General features: G+C 43.5%; 1 protein-coding gene across 1 annotated transcript in view; it reads left to right on the top strand.

Moving 5' to 3' along the window:
• Positions 1-7,078: 7,078 nt before the first annotated feature.
• arhgef10lb (Rho guanine nucleotide exchange factor 10 like b) overlaps positions 7,079-18,986 on the top strand; it is a 31,687-nt gene continuing 19,779 nt past the window's right edge. Inside the window, exons 1-8 of the mRNA XM_035915019.2 lie at positions 7,079-7,187; positions 8,568-8,671; positions 11,163-11,240; positions 11,609-11,788; positions 13,372-13,488; positions 16,114-16,206; positions 17,796-17,966; positions 18,690-18,835. Of these exons, the coding sequence (XP_035770912.2) occupies positions 7,091-7,187; positions 8,568-8,671; positions 11,163-11,240; positions 11,609-11,788; positions 13,372-13,488; positions 16,114-16,206; positions 17,796-17,966; positions 18,690-18,835 (986 nt within the window). The 5' untranslated portion in view covers positions 7,079-7,090. The remainder of the gene's footprint in view (positions 7,188-8,567; positions 8,672-11,162; positions 11,241-11,608; positions 11,789-13,371; positions 13,489-16,113; positions 16,207-17,795; positions 17,967-18,689; positions 18,836-18,986) is intronic.

Below are 18,986 nucleotides of genomic sequence, written 5' to 3'. Positions count from 1 at the left end.
ATGCCATCTCTCCTAACAAGACCAGGTTTCCTCCAGAAGGTTTGCCAATTATCTATGAAGCCCACATCATTTCTTGGACACCACTCAGACAGCCAGCAATTTAAGGAGAACATGCGGCTAAATATGTCACTCCTGGTCTGATTGGGGAGGGGACCAGAGAAAACTACAGAGTCTGATATTGTTTTGGTAAAGTTGCACACCGATTCAATATTGATTTTAGTGACCTCCGATTGGCGTAACCGGGTGTCATTACTGCCGACGTGAATTATGATTTTACTGAATTTACGTTTACCCTTAGCCAGAAGTTTTAAATTTCCTTCAATGTCGCCTGCTCTGGCCCCTGGAAGACAATTGACTATGGTTGCCGGTGTCTCTAGCTTCACATGTCTGAGAACAGAATCACCAATTACCAGAGTTTGACCCCCAGCGGGTGTGTCACCGAGTGGGGAAAAAAGGTTAGACAAATGAACGGGTTGGTGGTGTACCTGGGGCTTCTGTTTAGGACTATGCTTTCTCCTCACCGTTACCCAGCCGCCCTCTTTCCGCAGCTGCTTGGGATCTACCGGGGAAAAGCTAGCGGGGCCTACGCTATCTTCGGCTGTACCAGCTACAGGGGCCTGGCTAGCTAAGGGTGAGTGAAGGGTGCGAAGCCGAGTCTCCAGTTCAGTAATCCTGGCCTCCAGAGCTGCAAATATGCTGCATTTGTTACAGATATCATTACTGCTAAAGGAGGCCGAGGAGTAACAAAACATCTGACACAATGAGCAAGAAAGTGCAGGAGGGACAGGTGAAGTAGCCATGGTGCTAACGGGTCGGCTACGAGCTAAGCTAGCGAAACAGTACAGAGACAGTGAGTGAATACTTTGGCTATAAATTAGGTAGTGAGTACACAGAAAGTGTGCTTCGGATGAAGCACGTGAAGATTATACTATGAAAAAAGAATGTATTTAAAAGTTGTTAATTAAACTGCTAAGCAAATAAGCTACTCAGAAACACCACTGTGTTTGAGCAGGAACAGGAAGTGATACTATACCACAGAGCGAGCGAACACCAAGTGCATGCGAGTGCTCAAATGATCAGGCCCCATTTTATAATAAAGACCTATTAGTACTGCATTAGCCCAACATAGAACTTTGCTCTCACACTGCTGGATTACTTGTGGTGATAGGGTATTTAGAAGTAGAATGGGAGGCAGAGCTTTCAGCTTTCAGACACCCCTCTACTTTTACGATTGGTCTTAAAATAGTTAGGGCTGGATCAGCTTTCCGGGAATCCTCCTTTACTTACGCTGCATTAGACCTAGGCTGCTGGGGGCTTCCCATGATGCACTGAGTGTTTTTTTTTTTCACTAAGCCATTTTACTCACTATGTGTTTATATACCATGCTGCATTTAATCATTAGTTATTATTAGTCTCTGTCTTTCTTCCACTGTGTCTTTTGTCCTGTCTTCCTCCCATCACTTCCAACCAGTACCTCCCTGAGGCTGGTTCAGCCAGAGATTTCTTCCTGTTAAGACAGAGTTTTTCCTTCTTCTCCTTCATCTGATTGTTGGTGTTTTTTCTGTATTATAGTGGAGTCTTTACGTTATAACATAAAGGGTCTTGAGGTGGCAGTTGTTGTGATTTGGAGCTATATGGATAATATAGAATTGAACAGAAATGAAGAACTCCAACCGTGGTGTGTTGTTCAGCAGTTTGTCCACCAGATGGCTCTTTGCTACCTCCCAGCAGACATCCATACTTTCCGGCAGCCTTGCCTCTGTCAGTGCGCCCCAGGGTGGCTGTGGCTACAATGTAGCTTACCATCACCAGTGTGTGTGAATGGGTGGATGACTGGATGTGTAAAGCGCTATACAAATACAGACCATTTACCATTTACCATTCAGAGACCCGATCTGCTCCTCCGTGAATCGCAACCTTATCGTGGTGGAGGGGTTTGTGTGTCCCAGGGATCCCAGGGGCTATGTTGTCTGGGGGCTTTTGCCCCCTGGTAGGGTCTCCCATGGCAAATTGGTCCTGGGTGAGGGACCAGACAAAGAGCGATTCAGAAGACCCCTATGAAAAAAACACAGAGGGAACAGTTTACCCTGCCCGGGATAGGGTTACCGGGGCCCCGCCCTGGAGCCAGGCCCGGGGAGGGTGCCCGAGGGCGAGCGTCTGGTGGCCGGGCCTTAGTCCATGGGGCCCGGCCGGGCACAGCCCGAAAAGGAAACATGGGCCCATCCTCCCGCAGGCCCACCACCCGCAGGAGGCGCCATAGGGGTCGGGTGCATTGTGTGCCGGGTGGCGGCCAGGAGCGGAGGCCCTGGCGGACTGACCCCCGGCTGCCAAGACTGGCAATAGGGACATGGAATGTCACCTCTCTGGTGGGGAAGGAGCCTGAGTTAGTGCGTGAGGTTGAGAGGTACCGGCTAGATATAGTCGGGCTCACCTCTACGCACGGCTTGGGCTCTGGAACCAGTCTCCTGGAGAGGGGCTGGACTCTGTCTCAGTCTGGAGTTGCCCCTGGTGAGAGGTGGCGGGCTGGGGTGGGTATTCTAATATCCCCTCGGCTTGCTGCCGGTACGTTGGGGTTTTTCCCGGTGGACGAGAGGGTTTGTTCCCTGCGCCTTAGGGTCGGGGAACGGGTCCTGACTGTCATCTGCGCTTATGCGCCGAGTGGCAGTTCGGAGTACCCAGCCTTCTTAGAGTCCCTGGGGGGGGGTGCTGGAAGGTGCTCCACCTGGAGACTCTGTTGTCCTGCTGGGAGACTTCAATGCTCACGTGGGTAACGACAGCGAGACCTGGAGGGGCGTGATTGGGAGGAACGGCCTCCCTGATCTGAACCCGAGCGGTGCTTTGTTATTGGACTTCTGTGCTAATCACAGTTTGGCCATAACGAACACCTTGTTCGAACATAAGAGTGTCCATAAGTGCACGTGGCACCAGGACGCTCTAGGCCGTAGGTCGATGATCGATTTTGTAATCGTATCACCAGACCTGCGACCATATGTTCTGGACACTCGGGTAAAGAGAGGGGCTGAGCTGTCAACTGATCACCACCTGGTGGTGAGTTGGATCAGGTGGCGGGGGAGGACGCTGGACAGACCTGGTGCACCTAAACGCGTAGTGAGGGTGTGCTGGGAACGACTAGCAGAGGCCCCAGTCCGCGAGATCTTCAACGCACACCTCCGGCAGAGCTTCAACAGCATTCCGAGGGAGGCGGGGGACATTGAGTCCGAATGGACCATGTTCAGTGCCTCCATTGCCGAAGCTGCTGCATTGAGCTGCGGCCGCAAGGTGGTTGGTGCCTGCCGTGGTGGTAATCCCCGAACCAAATGGTGGACACCAGAGGTGAAGGGAGCCACCAGGCTGAAGAAGGAGTCCTATCGGGCTTGGTTAGCCTGTGGGACTCCGGAGGCAGCTGACAGGTATCGACAGGCCAAGCGGAATGCGGCTCGGGCAGTGGCTGAAGCAAAAACTCGGGTGTGGGAGGAGTTCGGAGAGGCCATGGAAAAAGACTTTCGGACTGCCTCGAAGAGGTTCTGGCAAACCGTCAGGCGTCTCAGGAGGGGAAAGCGGTGCTCTACCTGCACTGTGTATAGTGCTGGCGGAGCGCTGCTGACGTCGACTGAGAAAATTGCCAGGCGGTGGAAGGAATACTTCGAGGACCTCCTTAATCCCACTGACGCGTCTTCCAAGGAGGAAGCAGAGTCTGGGGATGAGGGGAATGACCCGCCAATTTCTGGGGGCGAGGTCACTGAGGCAGTTAAACAACTCCTTGGTGGCAGAGCCCCTGGTGTTGATGAGGTCCGCCCCGAGTTCCTGAAGGCTCTGGACGTTGTAGGGCTGTCCTGGCTGACACGCCTCTGCAATGTTGCGTGGAGATCAGGGGCAGTACCCGTGGATTGGCAGACCGGGGTGGTGGTCCCCATCTTTAAGAAGGGGGACCGGAGGGTGTGTTCCAACTACAGGGGGATCACACTCCTCAGCCTCCCCGGGAAAGTCTATGCCAGGGTGCTGGAAAGGAGAGTTCGTCCGCTAGTCGAACCTCTGATGCAGGAGGAACAATGCGGTTTTCGTCCTGGTCGCGGAACACTGGACCAGCTCTTCATCCTCTCGAGGATACTTGAGGGTGCATGGGAGTTTGCCCAACCAGTCTACATGTGTTTTGTGGACTTGGAGAAGGCATTCGACCGTGTCCCTCGGGGTGTCCTGTGGGAGGTGTTGCGGGAGTATGGGGTGTCTGGCCCATTGCTACGGGCCATTCGATCCCTATACAACCGTTGCAAGAGCTTGGTTCGCATTGCCGGCAATAAGTCGGACTCGTTCCCGGTGGGTGATGGGCTCCGCCAGGGCTGCCCTTTGTCACCGGTTCTGTTCATAATTTTTATGGACAGGATTTCTAGGCGCAGCCAAGTGGCGGAGGGCTTTCGCTTTGGTGGCCTCAGGATCTCATCTCTGATTTTTGCGGATGATGTGGTTCTGTTGGCTTCATCGGGTGAGGGCCTCCAGCTCGCACTGGAGCGGTTCGCAGCCGAGTGTGAAGCAGCGGGAATGAGGATCAGCACCTCCAAATCTGAGGCCATGGTTCTCAGCCGGAAAAGGGTGGAGTGCCCACTCCGGGTCGGGGATGAGGTCCTGCCCCAAGTGGAGGAGTTCAAGTATCTCGGGGTCTTGTTCGCGAGTGATGGGAGAAGGGAGCCGGAGATCGACAGACGGATTGGGGCTGCAGCTGCAGTAATGCAGACGCTGCACCGGTCCGTCGTGGTGAAGAGGGAGCTGAGTGTAAAAGCGAAGCTCTCAATTTACCGGTCGATCTACGTCCCTACCCTCACCTATGGCCACGAGCTGTGGGTAGTGACCGAAAGGACGAGATCGCGGATACAAGCGGCGGAAATGAGCTTCCTCCGAAGGGTGGCTGGCATCTCCCTTAGAGATAGGGTGAGAAGTTCGGCCATCCGGGAGGGGCTCAGAGTAGAGCCGCTGCTTCTCCACATCGAAAGGAGCCAGCTGAGGTGGTTTGGGCATCTGGTAAGGATGCCCCCTGGGCGCCTCCTGGGTGAGGTGTTCCAGGCATGTCCCACCGGGAGGAGGCCCCGGGGCAGACCCAGGACACGCTGGAGAGATTATATCTCTCGGCTGGCCTGGGAACGCCTTGGTGTTCCCCCGGATGAGCTGGAGGAGGTGGCTGGGGAGAGGGAGGTCTGGGCCTCTTTGCTTAGGCTGCTGCCCCCGCGACCCGGCCCCGGATAAAGCGGATGAAGATGGATGGATGGATGGATGGAGACCCGATCATCTCGGCTCCAAAAGCTGGAGCTGCAGTGAGTTTGAGCGTTACAATGACCCGTGAGGCTGCTCCTCCAACCCACAGCAGCAAGATAAGTCATTACAAAAAACTATCAATATGCTTACTCTGAAAACCGCATGTGAAATCATTTTAAAAAGTCTTCACTAAAGAAATAAAGTAGATTTAATATATTTTGGATCACAGGAGGCGCTGTAAAAACAGCATTAATGTTTTATTGTGGTTGGAGTTAAGAAAATTTCACAAGTGCAAAATGATGAACTGAAAGAGAGAAACTGCAGAGTTGGTCATAATTCTCTTTAATTTTTTCATTATAGGCAGATTCAATCTTTTTGGAAAAAGTCCAGCAGTATCAGGATTAGCTTTAAACGATTCATAGTTCAGCCCAAAAATCACTTTGCTAAGGAATAACCACATCTGTTTTAAACTTCTGTGTGAATCAACCCGAGAATGATGAAAAGAGGAAGTGATTTATTTCTGGCAGTCCCTCACCATGTCAGCACTTCTGTCTTCTGCTTTTGGCACCATGTGCTGTAACTTGCTGTTGGACTTTCGCCGCTCAGTGTTTTGAAAAGGGTAAAATGTAACTTGAGTAATTTGACTTGGTTAGTGGGGAGAATTTGTAAAGTTTGGAATATTGAATATATTGGTCAACACAACACGGAATCTCTTTACTTTGGATAAATAAAGTGGTTTGTGTGCACAGAAGGTAGGTGCCTTAAAACTATATACAAAGGAAGTATGAACAATTGCTAGAGACAGATATTTTGATTAACTTTCTCTTAGAGAAAACATGCAACCATAAATCTTAATGTTATCCTTTTTTATTAGATTTGTCAGTCCATGTTTTAAGATCATGTGTGTCTGTAGTTTCTTGCCAAGCCAAGTTTAGACCTCAGTTTCACATACATTTCCTTCATTGTGAATGTGTTTCTTTAGAGTGATAGCCCTCTACCCTCACATTAAAATCACTTTCATTTTGTTAGATATAACAGTTTCCCACATGAACCACAGTCATTTATCTGCCAAATGGAAGGTTTGTGATTTGATCCCTAAAACAAAGTGTTGAAAAATAATATATAATGCATCATCACTGTGTGTGTGATCCATCGACTGTCTGAATGTGGCTTCTAATATTAAAGAAAATCCCAAATAAATTCAAACTTGTACATTCGCTCAGGATGAATGTATGTAAACTTCTGACAACTACTGTATGTGCAGAAGTATTGATCAGATGTGTATAAAACTTTGCAAAAACATCAATATTGTTAAGTTTATTTAACAAAGACCTAGGCAGTGGTTCATTTCCCCGGTATGTGGGAAACCTACTAACATGTGTCTTTAACTGAACTGTTTGTCGTATTGTGTTGTGTTTATTGATATGAGTTGTCAGGCGTGTCAAAGTTAAACTAATGCTGTGTCTCTGCCTCCTGATGTTCGACTGTCAGCTGCCTGCAGATGTGCCGGGGCTCAAAGACCTTTGTGCTGTCACCAGGAGAGAGCTGGCTTTGTGTATCAGTATGCCTCTTTTTGCCCACATCAGACAGACCTGTGACACTAAGGTAGTGCTAGTCACTTCAACTGTTTGTCTCTTCCATCTTTGAACAAACTACTTTTTACTCTGACTGTTAATCAGATAATCTTAAATGACTTCAGATAGATATGGTTTTATTTTGCTTTTGCCAGAAATGAAATAAACCCCAATAGTATTTTGATACAATACAAGTGGTTTCATTTTTTCAGATTTGAATTTGAAGTAACCATGGTTACACATCTGTTCTTGTATTCCAGGTTCAGTAATTGATGAAAGCAGCAAGAAACGGTACCAAGGAGGGTTTAGGAAGGAGAAAGTTAGCAATGATTCGCAAAGTGTCATTCCTACAGAGAAAAGACTCTACAGGTATAGAATTGGAGCTGGGATTAAACCTTAAATAATTAATTAATAATTAAAAATGAAAATTATAATGTTCTTTAAAAAGTTTATGGCCTGAGTTGCAAGTTTTCCAAGATTCAAGTCTATGATGTTCATTTTGTAAATAATGGGCCTATTTGAGTCATGATTTAGAGTGTGGCTACCTTGTAACTGATAACTTGCTACCTTATGTGCAAACGTCCTCTGTCACAGCCAGCCCATTACCAGTCACTTGTGGATCCCACACCAAGGGTGCCAAACCGAGGGTGCAAACAATAGTTAAAAAAGCAGCTGATGTCACCATTACTATTTCTACTTTTGATTGGTTCAATTCCCAACCAGGGCTTCTACATCCGGTAAGGATTCCTAGGCTAGACCCCCCATGCTAATGTACCCTATCTCAGATATGAGTGGGAAAGAGATAGCTGAAGCCAGACAAGAAGCTGACTGCACTCCATGAACCTCTGACAGCACCAATGAACCAGGTGGTGAAAGGTGAGAGACACCCGGAATGGCTTACTGAAGGTTGGACAGTCCTGATCCCCAGAAGGAACTGCTCCCATCAAATTACCGGCATAAAACCTGCCTCAATACCATATGGAACCATCGTGGAAGAACAGGCCACTGCACGGTATGTACCCCTGGCAGGAGGTGGCTGACATCCAGAAATCCTACCAGTGGCTGAACAAAGCTGGACTGAAAGACAGCATAGAGGCACTAATCATGGCAGCACAGGAACAAGCTCTGAGCACAAGATCCATAGAGGTTGCGGTCTACCACACCAGGCAAGACCCCAGGTGCAGGCTGTGTAAAGATGCCCCTGAGACAATCCACCACATAACAGCAGGGTGCAAGATACAAGCAGGCAGGGCTAGTGGCCGGCATACCAAGTGCTAGCAACATCAGAACGGAGGAACATGAAAAGCTGGGGAGGTACCAAGGACTGAGAGAAGAACTTGATTTGGAGGATGAAGGCAACAGTGGTCCCAGTGGTAATTGGAACACTTTGTGCAGTGACCAAGTGCAAGTGGCTCCAGCAGATCCCGGGAACAACATCTGAGATCTCTGTCTAGACCGCAGTCCTAGGAACAGCTAAGATACTGAGCAGGACCCTCCAGCTTCCAGGCCTCTTGTTAAAGATCCGAGTTTGAAGGATAAAGACCACCCGCAGGGGCGAGGGGGGAATTTAAAAAAGTGACTACACATGTGTGTATGTAAGTTTGTGAGATTTATAATAATAAAATGCTCTTTATATGAATAACATATTCAGTTACAGTGATGGAAAAGAAGACAGTAGTTAATAAATGAGCCAGGAAAGTCAGTAAATGACTTGTGATGCAAACACTCTCTGGTTGTTTGATTTTGCAGGTGATGGAAAAGATGATGCCGGTTACATGGATGTGTTTTTGTGTGAGGTAAAACACCCTCCACCACAACTCTGCCCCATGCCAGAGGGACTCAGCAGTCAGCAGGTGTGCATGTGAGCATATGTTCACTAATCTGTATCGAGGGGCGCTCTATATCTGCTGACTTATTAAAGGCTGCACTGATGAAATTGGATTTTCCTGTGATGCTCTGATATCAGTTCTCCATATATTGATCACTTTATTAGTTGAATGAACACAACCTAAAATCACCAACTTAGAAACATTGTTACTGTTTTCTGTCTTTCACATGAACTCTGTATTTGATCTTATGGTGGCTGAATATTGTCTACAGCTGAGGACAGAATTAAAACACAACAAGGATTTTTTGGGGAAAATTACTATGTATTGTGTAGGGGCATTTCTTTACCAGGAGTGATGTATGTTTTAGGCTGCTGTCCATGATACCAACCTAAAACAACTTGGAAGACAAAGCGATGAAACAGACCCAGTTTTGCTGCTGACTGGTTGATGTTTTCTCTCAAAATCTTCACATATCCTTCTTTCTTCATGATTCCTTTCACCTTGATGAGATTCATGTCCAGATGCACTAAAGCATCTCCACAAATACCCATCGCTGTGCTTCATCTTTCCCCAAACATAAGCAGCATCTTTGTGGCCAAAGAGCTCTAGTTCTGTCTTATCTGACTAAAGGATGCACTTCCAGTATGCATAATCTTTCTCCAGGTTGTCCTTGGCATACTTGAGTCTGGCTTGACAGTGTCTCTTCTGCAGAAGTGGAGTTTTTCTTGGTCTGAAATCATGCAGCCCATGTTTATGCAGAATTTAGTGTTTACCTTCTTTTCTTCTGTAAGAATACGCCTCGCCGTTCAGGGGTCTTTGGACACATCTCTCACTAGTTTTCTTCCCAGAGTCTTTGAAGTCTTTCGCTTCCTACCTCTGCCAGGCTTGTTCTGTACTGTAGAGCTATCTTTGAGATTTTTGATACTTCACACTTGGAGATGCTGAGATGATTTTGTATATCCATCTCCTGCTTTGTGAGCATCAACAATTGTTTTTCTCAAGTCTAAGCAGAGTCCGCACCAATGGAGCAGAGTGTGATAGAAGTTATCTGTGAAAGAGGCTAAGGCTAAGGGGACGGAAAGAATTACACTGAAATAGCACAGGTTTCTTCCTGTTAAAAGGGAGTTTTTCCTTCCCACTGTTGCCAAAGTGCTTGCTCATAGGGGGTCATATGATTGTTGGGTTTTTCTCTGTGTCTATGAAGCGCCTTGAGGCGACTTTTGTTGTGATTTGGCGCTATATAAATAAAATTGAATTGAATTGAATTGAATTCTTTTGTTTTTGCCATGAGGCTTTCCCAGGTGACAGCTCAAACCTTGCTGATTTTTTTTTCTAAAATAATTGTTATTGAGTGCAAAAAAACATTTTTTGCTTTTAAAAAAAAACTAGTAGATTTAGAAATGCTATATTGAAAATCCCTTGCTCTCTTTAAACACAAACTTCATAGGGGTCTAGTAATTTAGTCCTCATCCTTTAGTCGTCACCCTGCCAGGTGGGTGGTCAGGCAGCAAGTGCATCTGAGTTTGTGAATGTGATAGTTTGAGATCAAGACGACGTAGGAGCTCCAAATTAATACCATAGGTGTATCTACTAAAAATCTCAGGCGAGTTTGAATGTCAATGACCTCGATCTTAAGGTCACAATAAGTTTTCTGCTAATCGTATGAATGAAATAATAAGGCATGGTAGATATCATAGATGTGTCATACATGTGTTTAGTTGGAGGCTGAGAAGTGGCCAGTATTTTAATATTCAGTTACTTAGTAGATGAAAAGTAATTGGACAATCGACTGAAAGGCAGTTTCAGTGCCAGGTGCTTCTGTGTTATTCCATGACATATTCAACACATAAAAGGAATTCATGCTCAAGTAGTGAGCTTGTGGTAGCTACTTACTGTAAAACGTTATTATTCTATCAACAACAGATGATTACCCTCAAAAAGACTTTGAAAAAGACCTAATTTCACAACTGTGACCCTAACCTAATGGAGATTTGTGCATGGACTGGTAACTGTACGGCACTTTTCTGCTCTAACTGAGCACTTAAAGTGTTTTTTTTTTTACTACACATCACATTCATAGTTTTCTAGTTTTCACACACACACAGTTGCACAGTTACTGATTGATGCATCAGTAACTGTCGCTTGCCTAAGGACATTACAATAGTGTATTGAGGCAGCTTGGGATATAGTTACCAACTACTCTATGCTTCTGAGCCACAGCCACCTACACTTACTGCAAGGTCAAAGTTATTTAAGCATTCTTAACATGATCATGTTTTCTAGGATGTTTAAAACAAATAATTTAACATGAACTACTTCAAATAAATATCAAACAACTGTGGCTGAAGTTTAATAAATTTTGTCCTCTCTGTTGTTCCATATTTCTGCATTCGTCTTGACTCATCATCTACAACTTTTCTAAAACTGAAACTGTTTGCGCATGTTTTTATTTAGTTGTTAATATTTACGGTCATTGGTTTGCTGGAACCATTTCACTTATTGGTGCTTCGTTCAGGTTGTCAGACGTCTCATCCTCAGATCCATTGTGCAAAGTGAGAGCAGCTACTTGGACTCTCTTAAACGAATCCTTCAGGTGAGACACGTTTCTCTTCAGGTGCTGTCAGTGTGGAACTCAGTCACAAATTTTATAGTTTTTATATTATATTCAAATTTTGCATTTTAATATAAAGGTTAATTATAAACATTCAGTGTTCATCTGAGCACTTTGGGGAACTCACTCTAAAACTTTAATTACTTTATACTTAAGCAGAAAAAACTTCAGCCATCAGAAATATGACATCCCAATTTCTAATATTTAACATTGTGGGTCATTATTTAGCAGATGAATTCATCACGGATATCAAAATGCAAAGTATACAGTTTAAGCACTGTTTGGGTAACCTAACAGAACCATAACCACAGATATGCAGTATACCAGACTGGTCTGTCTTTGTCCTTCAGGAGTACCAGAAGCCTTTGCTGGAGACACAGTCTGTGATTTTAAAACCAAAGAAGGTGCGTCAGATCTTTCACCGCCTGCATGAGATCTATCAGTGTCACTGCATGTTCCAGATTGCCCTTGCATCCCGCGTGGCCGAGTGGGATCAAAGTGAGAAGATAGGAGACTTGTTTGTGGCTTCGGTCAGTTGACATTTTCTTCCTAATTTCTCTTTTTAATTTCTGTCATCCTTCACCTTTAAGTGAAGTGTCCATCATCACACTACTGAAGTCTCTTTCAAGTCATTTAAACTCCACACAACCTGCTCATAACATCGTTTTTGTAAAGCTGAAGTCTCTGATTCTAAGCCGAGGTAATCTCAGTGATGTATTAGGCATAGGGGTTGTCAGACCATCATGGCTGTACTATTTCCTGATTTTAGTGACATAATATTATTATCTGATAGATGCCTCTCTGCCTGACAGACATACTGAAATATAGAAGGTGAAGGCTTTTATGGAGCGAGATTGTGGTCAAAAGTTTAATTAATTTGAAAAGGTTATTTGAAAGTGAAATTCTACGTTTTCATGTTTTAAAAGAAAGTGAAAAAAACATAAACTGTTTATTTTAAATAAACTATTAGTTTTAATGCAAGTATTTTTTTCCAATTTATTTTTAGCTTTAAATTCACTTTTCTTTGTTTCAAATCTCATTTGATCTCATCCAGTTTCAGACCCTTTTTTCAGTTTCCCTGATTTTGTGTTGTGAGTGTGTATCAAAAGGGAGGGGCAGAATGTAGACTAATGACTGACATCTCCTGTTGTCATGGTTAGCACTGTGTGACAGGCAGAGGTTGGACCCAAATGCAGGACGTGTAACACAAAGTGATGAATGAAAGGAGGCAGCTTTACTGCTGTAAACTTAGAAAAATTGAACATAATGAACAAAACATGATAGACTGACAAAATAAAACAGGAAACACACTGAGACACAGACTAAGACACACAGGCTTGACACTGGGACCAGGGGAGAAACAGACATGAGAAAATAGCCGACTAGGGAGACAAAAAAGGAAGACCTAACACAGACATAGCAGATAAACAAACATGAAGACAAGGGTGACTAAATGAGAAACATGGAACACAGGGGAAGCACAGTAACATACAACTACACACAAAAAAATAAATATAACATAAGGCAAAAACTAAGAGAACCAGAAATACCAGTGATTAAACTAGGAACCTAAACAATGCCATATAAAGCCTAAGGAAAATAGAAACACTGGGTCACAGACCAGGACCATGACAGCTGTGACACTAAAACTAAAAGTCAGTTTAAGGGGATCACGTTTATGCTGTCCCTGGCTGCAGCAGTGAGTTTTATGTTAAGAAACTGAGGCTATGCTGTCCACTTTTACTGTCTGACTCTTAAGCAGTAAGTGGCTGTTTGCCTAACTGCACTCAAATGGGGAAAACCCACCCGTTAGCCGTAATGTTCCGGTTTGTAAAGCACTTTATAAATAAGAACAGCCATTTTCAAATAACTTTTTCAAATGAATAAAACTTTTGACCCTGATTTAGCTCCATAGTGAGTCAGTCTGTTAGAGTGGGAGCTCTGTGTTTCAGAGGGCAGTCAGCATAACCTATGATGGCTAATGGTTTGACAAAAATTGTGACTCGTCAACCATTTATTTGCTTTGTAGTTCCACCTGTTAAATTACTGTGAATATTGTTATACAAATATTGTGGAGAAGCAGAGTCCTCATGTCACAATGTTTCCTTTACAGTTTTCAAAGTCCATGGTTCTGAACGTGTATAGTGACTACATCAATAACTTCACCAGCGCCATGGCTCTTATCAAGAAGGCCTGCTTGTCAAAACCTGCTTTCTTGGACTTTCTTAAGGTGCTCACACTGCACATTTACACCACATTGTCAAATGTGACAAATGACAAACGGAACCGATTACATGTTCCCTCCCTTCAGGGGAGAACTAAGAAGAGTAGGATTGTTAACTGGATTTAAAATCTAACTATACCAAATGATAAACAAGTGTGACCTTTTTAAAAGTGCAGTTTAAATGAAAATAATGTGAAAAGCTGTAAAGTGAAAAGGGTGGCATGGTGGTGGATGGTTGGTGCATTTGTCACCTTGCAGCTAAATGTTTCCTGGTTTGAATTCGAGATGAGGCCTTTCTGTGAGGAGTTTGAAGGTTCTCCATATGCCTGTGTGGGTTTTTGCCAGGTATTCCCATTTCCTTCCAAAGTGCAAAGACATAGACTTAAGGTTAACTGGTTATCATGAATTGGCCATGAGAGTGAGACAGATGAATAAAGTCTTACAGGAATAGCTAAAATGTGACTTGGAGTGGAATCAGCTATGAGTGAGTATAATATCAGAACAGGCTGTGCTGATATGAGGAATTATGGAAATTCTAATGTTTTGTTAAAGTTCCCATATCCTGAGAATACATGGTTTATAAGGTTATGATATTTTTTTATGAACTTAGAAGTGTAAAGTTTGAGCTGTGAGCACCTGAAGCCTCTTACTCTCAGCACTGTTCCAGCCTTTTGGCAAGAAGACGGGCTCCCTTACAAGCCAGCAGCAATTTCCCCTTCTTTCTATGTTGAAAGCAGGTAGCTGAAGACCATGACCGCCCACTTCCAGAAGTGGAACCCAATATTCATTTCATCCATTGACATTTTAAAAAAGTACTTGCATAGTTTTAATATTTGAACCGTCGCCGGGGCTCCAGCACCCTGCCACAGTCCTGGAGGGACATACCACATTCTGGTAAGGTGTCATGCAGACCCTGGTTCTCCCCGTGGCATTGTTGGAGGCAGAGTGGGTGGAGGTTAGATGTGTTCATGGGGATATTCACAATTACCCCACTTGTGCTGCTGCTATTGGAATACAAGGGCAACATGCATAGAGTAAAGGCAGCAGTTTGCTCGCACCTGTCGCATCCCCTAATTCTGGGAACCAATTGGCTGCGATTCACCCCACGGAAGATTTTCCACTGGACTAGTCTTGTGATGACACCCTACACTCAACCTTTGACCAAGTGATAGAAATTGATGGTCACTCGGCGCGCCCTGATAATGCGCGGACCGCACTTTGTATTGTTAAATGATAGGCTTTATCGAGTGAGTCGTGACACTTGTACAGAGGAGGAACACACCTAGTTGTTAGTGACTAAGAGCCACCGGGAAATAATTTTCAAGACATCTCATTATAACCCCATGGCAGGGCATATGGGATATGACAAAACTCTGGAAAGAAGAATGGCCAAATGGCAAAAATAATAAAGGAAGTGAAAAAAGGAAAATGTGCAGATAAGGTGATGTGCAGATAAGGAATTCACATGATAAGGTGGGGCCAGGTTTCACAAAGAGCTCACCCGAAACCCTGGCTGATTGGGACCCACACCCAGTTTCACACCTTGGCTCAGGCGATTAGAGGATCATCAGGGGGTCCTTTTGTCCCTCTGTGGGGGGACACTCCCACTAGGTTTATATCTGGGACTCTCCACCATTTGACCTTAGAACTGAAGAAGCTTCTCGGATGAGAGGTGAAACGTCTTCAAGCAACTTAAAGAAGTCCAGACGCTTTTCTTTGCAAGCTCCTTTGACTACAATGACCTGGGTGACTGAGAACCTTCACAGATATATTTGCATATATATACCTGTGTGTGTATAATATGGACCTTACTCAGGACCTTACTGCGAAGTAACAGTGCTAGACACTTCACCACTATGCCACACTGAAAGAAAGAAAAATACATAGAAGTAAAATTCCCGAGCATATAATCTGTAGTTATTTAATAGTGTTGTCAGTGTTACAGACTATAGAACACTTATGAACTTCAACTGAAACATTCAACTACAGCATCTGCATGAATACCATGACATCTTTATTGAAACACATATGCACATTATTCTCTGTCTTTTCAGACAAACAATACAAACAGTATAATGTGCCAGAGCCACTGTTTGGCCACCTGTGCTATTTAACTTTAATATTTAATATGAAATCATTTTAAAATGCAGCAGCACAAAATGCAGTCAATTTGAGAGAAGAGAATCCTCTATATGCCTAAGAAACAGTCTGCTTTGATGATCAACTTTTTCTGCTTTCCTGAGGAACATCATCTGTGGTTCTTTTACCCACACCTGTAAATCTCAGAATAAGGAAGGGGGAAACTGTGAATCAGCCACTGAGATCAGCAGCAGACTTTCAATATCAAGAGTTAATACATATTTGAAAATGACTCAGCTCTGTAGTGTTGTACAGCAACCGTGGAAGATGAGGAAATCCTCCCCATTCTTCCCAGCATGCTACATACAGGCATAGGGCAATATTCCATGTGGACCATAATCAATTGGTTGTAGGATCTCTAACTGTTAGTTACAACCATTTACCTCAAGTGATCAAGTGATCTTGGAAAATACAATACTTTGTTTTGAAACATGAAGCACTTCCTATTTTAAGCTCATTGGAAAAAAACCCCTCTTTTCTTTCAACATTTAGAGGAAGCAGGCATCGAGCCCAGACAGAATCACCCTATATGGCTTGATGGTCAAACCTATTCAGCGCTTCCCACAATTCATTCTGCTCTTACAGGTGAGTGACTGATGACACACCAGTGACTGCATCACTCTGATCCCTTGTTAGCATGTCTCAACCTCTGCACTCGTGGGTCATGACCATGGAACACATGCTGAAGGTTCAGGTTACAGTTATTACTTATTTATCCAAATCTTACAAGGCAAGCGAAGCAACCAGTTGATGAAATACAGTTTAAACAGATGACTTGCATGCTAAATAGGAAATGCTGACTTTTAGAAAAGGTGTGTGGTCAAGAGTACATGTCAATTCATACTGAAACTTACCGACTCTTCTGGAATACTGTAAGGCTGAAAAAGTTACACTGAAACTTTCTGATGAAAGGAAGTGAAAGGCAGTTCTCGCCACTGTCTACTCCAGTGCACTGTGCATTCAGCAAGTAGTACTGTACCAGAAAGCTGGTTTTTCAAAACACCATTCAAAAAAGTGAAACGAATTGCATGAATATTTAATATTACACTCAGTTAGAGTACACGTCAGTACACAGTTAATCTGCATGACATAAAAAAGTTAGCCTATTGTTTGTGAATATAAGTGACAGTAACAGCTAAATAGGTAACAACACAACAATTGTTGTTCTAAAAAGTCTCCAGCTCCCCTATAAACTGGTCAAAATCCACTATTTTACCACTCTGTATGGATGAGGAGGATGTGGCAGATCTTGTTTCGCCCCATCACCTTCAAACAGACAATATTAGATATTTAGGTATTAAAGTTGGAAAATAAAACTCCCCATATCAAATTGTGCAAAAACAAAAATCTCCAGGAGGTCTAGAAGCAGCAAATATAGAATTATATTATTTAGCTAATCAGCTAAAATATCTTATTAAATGGTTTAATCCTCAATCCAAATCGTTCTGGTTACAAACTGATCGAGCATTATGCCGAGACATACTTTTATTGAATCTCCCATTCATCAGACAAACTTTTCACAGCATATCCATAGAGTCATCTCTGTCAGCCTGGTGGGAAATATTACCAACTCCACAGCCTCACCATCTCCTTACTCTCCTATTTGGAATAACCCAGACAATCAACCAAAAAAAAAAAAAAAAACCCCATTAAACTTCACCTCTTGGAAAATCAGAGGAATTACACATCTTTGTCACTTTACCCAAAATAAGACTTTTATTAATTTTTACAATTTAATTCAGGTCTTTGGCAATGACAATTCAGTTTCTTGAGTACTTTTAATTAAAATCAGGATAACTTTAAAAAACAATGGCTTCAAGGAGGAAGTGTTACAAACCCTTGGTTCAGAGAGAGGATGAACTGAGGGGCTGCACTAAACGTGATATAAGACGAACAAAGACTATTTGTCTGTCAGTCATTCTGCTCTAGTCCAAAAATAAAATAAGGACTCAAGAGAATGGGCAGACTTTAAATGATTAAATAATATTTAATCTTTCCTTTTTTAACCCACTCACTTATCTAGTTAAATGTAAGGTTGTATTTGGTAAAATACTATTGTCAAGTGAAAGGTTTTCTATATTTTCTGTCTTTATAATGAGTTCTCTCTATGGATTATTAAATTCTCTGTCACCATAAGATATGTTATATGAACAGTCTCTGCTGTGTTGCATCAGGACATGTTGAAGAACACTCCAAGGTCCCACAGTGACCGGCTGCCCCTGCAGCTGGCTCTGACTGAGCTTGAGACCCTGGCCGAGAAACTCAATGAGCAGAAACGTCTGGCTGATCAGGAGGCTGAGATCCAGCACTTAGCTCACAGCACTGGGGAACGCAATCTCAACAAGGTGACAACTATGCATTTATTTATGCAGACATAAGCTGTTATTGAAACTTGTGGGTAAATTTGAGATAATGGCATGACCACATATATTCAGAAGTCACCAGAACGCCCATTCACTTTCCTTTGTCCAATCAATCTTTAAAAGCAAAGCTCCAGTTGTATGGATGCAAAGAACAAGCTTCTCTTACATTTTTGAAAATGGTGTAAGGAGAATCCACAATCTGTGGGAGAATCTCATCTGATAGACTTTATTTGCATTACCCAGCATGAATTTGCATAGATGTTTGATTTTTGAGTCCTCTTTCATTTTTCTAGCTGGACGTTGAAAGTACATGGTTGGGTGGGTTCATCCTTCAGCGTGTGTTCAGCTAAATTAATTTGTATTGCTCATGGTACCTCTGGGCAGCTGACGGAAGATCACCAAAGTTCTCTATTCAAGCTGAATTTAACACTAGTCTGCTCAGTAACCAATGGGTTACCTTATTATGGGATAAAATCAATGAGAAAATTTGTTTCTCAAGGAATTTGATATCTTCAGCTATTCAGCACCATGCCAAACTGTCTGCAGATATGAAGATGTACTTTGTCAGCTCTTAGCTTGTGACATGAATCTTACCTGGGATAAAACTACTCTGAAACTTGATTTCAGTGAAGACATTTCTTGATTTCTGTAATTTCAAACATCATGTAAGAATATTTTGTAATCAGTGACCTGCATTGTTTTTAGCTGCTGAACTCAGAACAGAAGCAGCTGATTCATTGTGAACTTCTTACTGAGATAGTTTTTGGGGATAAAGGTCAAGTTATCAAGTCAAAGGAGCGGAAGGTCTTTCTCATCAACGACACCCTCATTTGTGCCAATGTGAACCTGAAGTAAGTACCAAACCTCTTTAATCCCAAACTTTACTCCTAGGTGTTACTGAATATCCTGACTGGTGCTATACGTATAGTGACCAAAGTCATCTTGTGGTGATTATTGTTGTGAATTGGCACTATATGAATAAAATAGAATTCAATTAAAATT

Source organism: Neolamprologus brichardi, chromosome 20 (assembly GCF_056152115.1).
Source record: "Neolamprologus brichardi isolate AB-2024 chromosome 20, ASM5615211v1, whole genome shotgun sequence".
NCBI lineage: Eukaryota > Metazoa > Chordata > Actinopteri > Cichliformes > Cichlidae > Neolamprologus > Neolamprologus brichardi.
Note: the sequence above shows the minus strand (reverse complement) of the source record. Positions and strands in the feature narration are given on the sequence as shown.